The 8,573-nt window shown below is 41.5% G+C and overlaps 1 protein-coding gene across 1 annotated transcript; it reads left to right on the top strand.

The window, feature by feature from the left end:
• Positions 1-1,577: 1,577 nt before the first annotated feature.
• Positions 1,578-8,508, top strand: LOC118803830 (T-box transcription factor TBX2b-like; the record flags this gene model as incomplete). Its single annotated transcript, XM_036564341.1, has 6 exons — positions 1,578-2,616; positions 3,376-3,643; positions 5,174-5,320; positions 6,088-6,164; positions 6,249-6,418; positions 7,904-8,508. Coding segments are annotated over exons 1-6 (1,656 nt in total), but the record flags the coding sequence as incomplete, so codon positions are not given.
• Positions 8,509-8,573: the final 65 nt, after the last annotated feature.

Raw genomic sequence — 8,573 nt, forward strand, 5'->3', positions numbered from 1 at the left:
CTCAAAGCTCCTTCACAGAAAGCTTTCAAATGACGTTGTAAATGCCCTGCTTGATGTATGAGACACTGTTTTACAATAGTTTTGGCCTATATTTATTAAAATCACTTCATGGCGGAGGTGTACATGCAGGTTGTTGTGACGCAAATAATATATATATATATAAATATATATATATATATATATATATATATATATATATATATATATATTATAAAGGTGTGGTTAATATATATATAATATATATATATATAATATATATATATATATATATATTAACCACACCTTTACCATTATCAGTTATATATAACTGGTCATATAATACTGGTCATTTTGAGTAGTAAACAAAATGGATGTATTTGCATGCACCCCTGGTTCCTATCACCCCCACCCTAAAGAAATCTTAGTGGGAAAGTTTCTCTACAGTGAACTACTTCACACCAAAACGCACTAGATGATTTTGTTTACGTCTGAACGAGTGAATTACGTAGAAAATTTAAAAGCCTGGTGGAATTCCCCTTTAAAGTTATAAAAGATAAATGATGGTATTCTTCATATATCATTAAAAACAAACGCTTTTCTGGCACGTTTTTGTCATTTATAACTTGCCGTTCATAGGTTTATATTATTTTCAATATACCTATTTCTCCTGTTAGTCAATAGTAATAGATGTCTTGATACAGAACAGTGTTCAAGCTGAGTAAGGCTGCTTATGTTCTCCTCCATGTAGCGGGACATAATGTAACCTAACCAACTACCAAGCGATTAATAATTACCAAGACTTTTGAGGAGGATGGCCCATCCGTCAACCTCAACAATATGTTCTTCCATATTAAATAAGTCGTTGTTTTGTGTCTTGAAACTGCAGCGCTTTATTTAACTGAGCACTGTTTTTAGTGCAAAATTTAACTCTTTCCTGGTAAAAAATACTTTAAGCAAGATACTTTAAACACCGCTTTAAATAAAAATTTAACCTGTAAACAGACATTGTTTTGTTGTTTTGATAATAAATCATAAGATGTTACCAGCAAGTGAGGAACCACCACTCAAACTCCAAAGACCACAGTCTCTTTAGCGCTAAACACACACACACACACACACGCACGCACACACACACACACACACACACGCACACATGCACACACACACTGAGCGTCAGTAAAACACTAATACAGCCGCGAACTATCGAGTCCGTGAAGATCTGGAGCGCTGCAAGAGGCCGCCCGGAGAGCGGGAGTCCTCACAAGCTGCAGCCGGCTCGGGCGCTCTGTGCGGCGGCCGCGGACAGAGCGCTGCTCCGCTGTATGGAGGGGAGAGAGTGGGGGTGGGATTTCCACCTCCTTACTCTGTCATTGGTTAATATTTTATTCTGTTGACATGTTTTCTTACCTCAAACGCTTCCGACACCTTCTCGCTCTCTCCCGCCCCCCCCTCCCAACTCCCCTCACCTCCTCCTCCTCCTCCCTCTCCTTCCCCCCGATTTTGGTTGGAGCTGTGAAAACCACGCCCACGGCGCTCCGCAATTGGTCGAGAAAGCGTAAAATGGGCAATCAGCGCGGTTCGGCTCATTAGTGCGGGGGGAAAGCGGAGAGGAGGGGACAGTGTGTAGGCAAGAGCGCAAAGGACGAATCCACACACAACTGCCAGCGCCAAAGAGCTTCCGACTTCGCGCGGAGTCCACGCTGATTCCTTCGCTCTTGTCGCGGCTTCGTGTTGTTTTTTTATCCCTCCGCGTTACGGAGAGAGAGAGAGAGAGAGAGAGAGAGAGAGAGAGAGAGAAAAGGAAACTGTCGAAGAGCTGAAGTGCTGCTCTTCACTGACGGATGTTACTGCACCGCTTTACTGGAGCATCACGGTCCGGACTAACAGCCTACGAGCCACTTTTAACTCTTTTGCTCGCCTTCTGGAAACCTGAATGCTTTCATTCTTGGCACTGCTGACTAAAAAAAATCAAGTGATTTTTTCAGCTGATTATTAGGCTATTATTATTATTGTTATTAGTATTATCATCATCATTATTCTTCTTATTGTTTGTTTACCTGGACGAAGCTGCACCGGGTAGTCTAGTCTCCTTGTTCATTATTTTTTTTCCCTTTTTCATTTTTTATATTTGCCTTTTCTGGTTAACCGGGCACTCGCGCGACTCCAGCGCCCGTTTCCTCCCATTACAGATTTAAATTAATTTACTTTTTTTAAATTTTTTCATTTTTTTTTCTTTGTGGATGCCCCGATGAGAGACCCGCTGCTCGCGGGCACCGCCATGGCGTACCCTCCTCCGTTCCCCGCGCACCGGCCCGCAGACTTCCCCGTGTCCGCCTTCCTGGCCGCGGCGCAGCCCTCCTTCTTCCCCGCGCTCGCGCTGCCGCCGGCGCTCGCCAAGCCTCTGGCCGAGCCCGTGCTGTCCGGCGCCGCGGAGGCCGCCTTCCACCCCGGGCTGCACGGCCACCACCACCACCACCACCACGGCCACCACCAGCACCAGCAGCACCTCCGCTCCCTCAAGAGCCTCGAGCCCGAGGAGGACGTGGAGGACGACCCCAAAGTCAACCTGGAGGCCAAGGAGCTCTGGGACCAGTTCCACAAGCTGGGCACGGAGATGGTCATCACCAAGTCGGGCAGGTAGGTTTTCACTGTTTGTCCGCTCAGCGAGAAGAGAGAAGTTACAGTGAGGAATTCTTTAATAAGGCATAAACAAAGCAGCAGTTTGTTGAGTTGCGTATCCGTCGTGCTGTTTTATGGAGAAATGAAGCTTTTTAGGTACCACAGGTTATTTTGTGAAGCTTGAATGAGGCAGTTTGTTCCAAAAATGAACCGTTATAAGTGGAAATGGTTAAATTGCGTATAAGTTTGTTACAATTTCGCTTCAAATCCAGTGCAAGAAGAGGAGTGTCATTCCCAGAAAGCACAATATAATTCAGGGAAGCATGAATCACTCCTGTCTAACTCAAACGGCAATTATCATCATCATCAAGCCCATTCGAGGAAAATGATACAGAATTAACATCAATATTTCGCAACTTCCAAGTCTGTCTACTCCATTATGAAGGAAAATTACAATTATTACAGCAGCTCAGAGCCGCCGTGTCCGCTTCTATCGGCAAAAGCTTCGAACTGTGACCACAAAAATAACCGAAAGCTCAGTGTTATTTACATTTTCATATTTCGTATCTTAACAAATTATAACACCTTACGAACGTGTCAGCAACACTTTGTACTTTTTACTCTCTTTTTTCAAGTTATGGTCAAAATAATCTATTTACATTTTTACATTTTGTAAAATGTATTATTTTCTGTTAAGTCGAATTTTTAGTTTCTCAATAAGTGGCTGCAGATTATTTTATTCCGTTGGCCTAAAAACTGGACGTCCCCGTCCCGCAGGAGGATGTTCCCCCCTTACAAAGTGCGCGTGAACGGCCTGGACAAGAAGGCCAAGTACATCCTGCTGATGGACATCGTGGCCGCCGACGACTGCAGATACAAGTTCCACAACTCGCGCTGGATGGTGGCCGGCAAGGCTGACCCCGAGATGCCCAAGCGCATGTACATCCACCCGGACAGCCCGGCCACAGGGGAGCAGTGGATGGCCAAGCCCGTCACCTTCCACAAGCTCAAGCTGACCAACAACATCTCGGACAAGCATGGCTTTGTAAGTAGGGTTCATTGTAAATCTCAATAGCTGTTCAGTAGCTCCATTGCTGATTACAGACTCATGGCCTGACTTTGGTGGAGAAGACTAAAGCCATTTGGAAGTAAATGTGATGTTTGTTTTAGTGAAATTGTGGCTTAAGATGAAGCAAAAAACAACTTTTTATTTGCTTATTTAAAAACTTCAAAACTGCTGCAGAGGAACTTCCCAGTATATCCAGCATTTTCAGTGTAGAACCTGGTTTGTTAGGTGCTGTTCTTCTCTTTTTGGAGGGTTTTGGTCAAAAATAAAATGCTATAAAGTGAGAGGTGTCAGAAACAGTAGCGCAGTCCAAGAGTTGAACCAATTGAATAAAATTAGCCACAAAAATGCCTTATGAGCTAAATGAAGCTAAAATACAACACAATAAAAAGCAAGTTCTTTTCCTCTCTAAGAAGTGAAAGTTAACTCCCCCCACTTTACTACTTAGGTGAATGGATCTGAGTAAATGTACCTAGTTTGTAGTCCTGGTGTTTAGGTTCAGTCTTACATTTTTAAAAAGAGGCTGGGCCTAAATGTGGCTGTTGTAAAAGCTTTAGGCCGCACTTTTACACTTATTGTGATTGAAAAAAAGGCAGGAGTCGTCTTCACATTTTTGTTGCTTGGAAGAGCAGAATTTGTCTGCTTAAGCTACGTTGATGACTAGTGCCTAATGACTGAAGTTTAGGTTGTGTAATAATGTCAAAAACACATTTTCATTTACTAAGTGTCCTGATTGTTGGCCCACTATCTTCAAAGCAAACATCTTATCCATTGTGCTGGAAAGCATCTCACCCAGGCCTAAACTAATACACTGATACAGAACTGTGCTGTCATTTAAGGAGCAAAAATGCAGGTCCAGGCCTTGTAGGCCTTTGCCGTCTTTTTGGATCTCATTAGTGAGGCAGGAGAGGGAGCTTTCCTGATGGTGCATCCCCAAAGTGTTTGCAGAGACTGACCCTTAAGTGCAATTTAGCGAGGAAGGCTTGCAGAGTGATTGCTTTAAAAATAAATGCCACTTGGTTCCAGGAAAACCATGTACCACATGCCGACCCAGAGTTTTCCTCGTAGTGGTCATAGGTTACTTTTGACTAAATATGTCGTAGCCTAATTACTGACTTTTTGCCTAATTACTTACCTAATTACTATTTTCTACACTGGCTTGATCTGTAACGCCTCCCTAAATCATTAAAAGCTTAAACGATTAAAATAATAAAGAAATCCCATAATGTTAATGTGGCCTACTTGTAAATTAATGATGCCTTATTTACTAATCTAATGTTCTACAGCCAAAGGTTTGAAGAACCTGATTGCCTTAAAATGTTGAGTTAATTAAAGCTCAAATGGTAAATTAATACAGTTAATTAATGCATTCAGAATAGTTTTGCTAGCATTGTAAATAAGTGTATAACCAGACCTATATATGATCTACCTAGTGAATCCAATAATAATAATAATAATAATAATAACAATAATAATAATAATAGTAATTAATGTTTATCTGTCTTCCAGACCATCCTGAATTCGATGCACAAATACCAGCCCAGGTTTCATATCGTGAGAGCCAATGACATCCTGAAGCTCCCCTACAGCACCTTCAGGACATACGTGTTCCCAGAGACTGATTTCATAGCAGTTACTGCATATCAGAATGACAAGGTGAGTGACTGACCGGTGTGAGAAAATGTGCCCAGGGCTGTTATGGTCATGCTCATGCTTTTAATGCTTCGTCCGAGGAAATTGCAGTGCAATGTAGTTGCTTACAAGATATTTGAATGTGTTAGTGTTGTATTTGTATATCCGTATCTGGTGGAGTAAAGTAATTAACCGTAAATGTGATTTATTGTTTTATTTTTAAAAATGTTTTAGTTTGCCATACAGTTAATTTGCACAATGTAAAATATTATAATGTTATGTGAACAATGATAAGTTAAACTCACTTGGCAAAAGGAAAAGTGAACATGTTAATGTTTTGCATGACCCTGTCAGAGCTAGCTTAAAGCACCACATTTCAAGAATAAACCGAAGAAAATGTTTGAAGACGGGAGCACATACAGAGAAGGCCTGCAATGAAACGTACTATTGAGCACCATGCAGAGCCAATTTCCCCAATGCTGTACACACAGCATAATATTCTGTGAAGAATAACAAACCATTTTTACAGTCAAAGTAAATGGAAAACTGGCCTGATATTTACATTTTTCATTCTTTTTTCTTTTATAAGTTACTTATTTGTTAACTATCTTTATGACTGTGATCTTATATTACTATTACTAGATAATCACTTTTTTTTCATATCCATGTTGCAGCGCATAGCAGCTATTCATATTTATATTGTTACAGTAAGGCATACGAATAGAAATTGACAGATTGGCATGCAGACCCTCGGACCCTTTTCAAATAAAATGTCCATTCCAATTTCACAGATCACACAGCTGAAAATCGACAACAACCCCTTTGCCAAAGGATTCAGAGACACGGGGAACGGCAGAAGGGAAAAAAGGTATTGAAACATGAGCACGACCTGCTGAATTATTCTGTGCTTTGTGTGATGGGCACTGAGCTAACTTCACTGCTGGATCTTTAGGAAGCAGTTAACCCTTCCATCGCTGCGTCTCTACGACGAGCAGTGCAAAGCAGACCGGGACGGGGCAGAGTCAGACACTTCATCCTGCGAGCAAAACGCCGGGACCGAGTCCCTCCACTCTCCTCTAGGGGCAGTTACAAGCCCCCTCAAGTTCAACAGGACCAGCCGAGGTAGGACTGGTTTTGCTTTGAGCCTGTTAGGCCTGTGTTTGCTTACTTTCTCCATTTATATATATATATATATGAACTTATTTCTTTATTTTTTAAACCTTAAACTCTTAGGGCCTTTTTGTGGTCCCACAACTTACATATTAATTTCATAGTAATTCATGATTAATTCTTTGTAGTTACCGAATCATGTCTTAAGATGCATAATTTAATAACAAGCCTCAAGATTAAGGGTGCAACCTGTATTTTACCAATTATTGCGATGGCATAGGCCTTCATTTATTATCTGCCTGTGAAAGGATTGGGGGAATTGTGTATAGAGAACAAATAGATTGTAAACACTGATTTAGATTTAATGTTGAGCAAAAACTGCTAAGCACCATATAAAGAACTACTTGAAATGAAAAATGAAAGTTTTTTCATAGTAATTTTCTCTTTCTGCTGAGTCCGTTCAGTTCACCAATTTTGCTCACATAACATAATAATAATAAGTTTTGCATCGTCTTATCGGGCCGATATCAAAGACAACTGAATTTTTCTTACTTTTTTTCAAATAAAAAAGTTTGATGTAGTATGTCAACATTGTTAAATTATACAGTTAACATTGTTACAAGCGTATCATTCACTTTACAGTCTATATATGGAAACTAACTAACTTGAAATGAATTCAATGTTTTTATCATAACACAAAAACCAACAAATTTACATTTATCCCTCTCTTCTGCTTACAGCATTTTAGCTCCACCCATTCATGATTCAAGTTATAAGGAGTGTTTCAGGCTGGGCTGCTTTTTTAGAATGAGACACAATTCAGGGCAGCCAATTGGAACAGAGGTCATTTATATATATGTATCCGACTTGATGGCACGGCAACAAAAACAGCCTGTTTAATTCTAAGGGATAAAGAGAGGTCAGAATATGCTCATGTAAAAATGAATTATGGCTGGGTTTTGTACATAAACCCCTACCACAAGAAAAGACCACAATAAAATAAAATAAATTTCAGTATAAATGAAGGATGTGGGCACTTTAACTTCCTGTTCGGGTTTCTATGAACTACACATTTTAAGACAAACACGGTTCTGAGTTTTTAACAAATCATTTTTACAGTGTACTCAGGCCTACATTCTTTCCCAATTTATAGCCTGTGGACATTCAGGCCGGCTAATCTCAGACAAGAGCCACAGCGAACTGGGTGCACCTTTTTCTTTAGAATAATAGGTTACACAGAAAGCCATTGACATTTTGCCTTTCAAGCATTTTGGGCCCGTTTGTTTGAGGTAAACAATACTCCCCTGCCAATTGTGCCATGGACGAAAGCTGGCACGCAAGAAGGAAGTGGTTTGTGTGGAAACATGTCAGAACTAAATGATTTAGCCCTCAGAGGAAGAGCTTAAACAATTTCTGTAAAACTGCATGATCTCCAGTTGCATTTTTGCCTTAAAAGAAAGGAATATTTACGTTTTTTTATGTTCTTATTTTTTACAGATGAGAAAAATTGCACTGAGAGTGACCAAGAACTTGACCAGCAAGAGGAAAGGTCCGTGGGAGTGAGCAGCCCAGGTCCTCAGCCGATGTCTCCTTTCAGGGCGAGCAGTGAGGAAAGGGTCAAGGATAGGCCAAGCCTGGACAAGAAGGTAGACTGCCTGGACAGCAAGCAAGACAGCGAGCCTGCTTTCGCCGTTAGGAACCTGGAGAAAGACAAGTCGGACAGCAGGAACCACAAAGAACCAGAATCCTCCAAGAAGGATGCAGAGAGCGCAGGCCTAAGCAGGACCAAAGAGGGCTTTTCTCCACTGGTGGTCCAGACGGAGAGCCCATCGCACTTTAGCGCGAGTCATTTGCAAAGCCTGGCCTTGTCCGGTTTACACAGCCAGCACTTCTTTAACCCTCTGACCACGGGGCAACCACTGTTATTTCACCCGAGCCAATTTGCCATGACCCCTGGAGCTTTCTCCACCCTGGGCATGGGACACTTGTTGGCGTCCATGTCAGGGACCAGTGGACTGGAGAACGGAGGCCTGTCGCCTCAAGGCACGGGCACAGCCAGCTCTTTCCCATTCCACTTATCGCAGCACATGCTTGCATCTCAGGTAAAAGACTTTTTCTTTGAATTGTAGGCTTATTATACAGTTATTAAAGACTTAATTATTCAGTA

Source organism: Colossoma macropomum, unplaced genomic scaffold (genome assembly GCF_904425465.1).
Source record: "Colossoma macropomum unplaced genomic scaffold, Colossoma_macropomum, whole genome shotgun sequence".
NCBI lineage: Eukaryota > Metazoa > Chordata > Actinopteri > Characiformes > Serrasalmidae > Colossoma > Colossoma macropomum.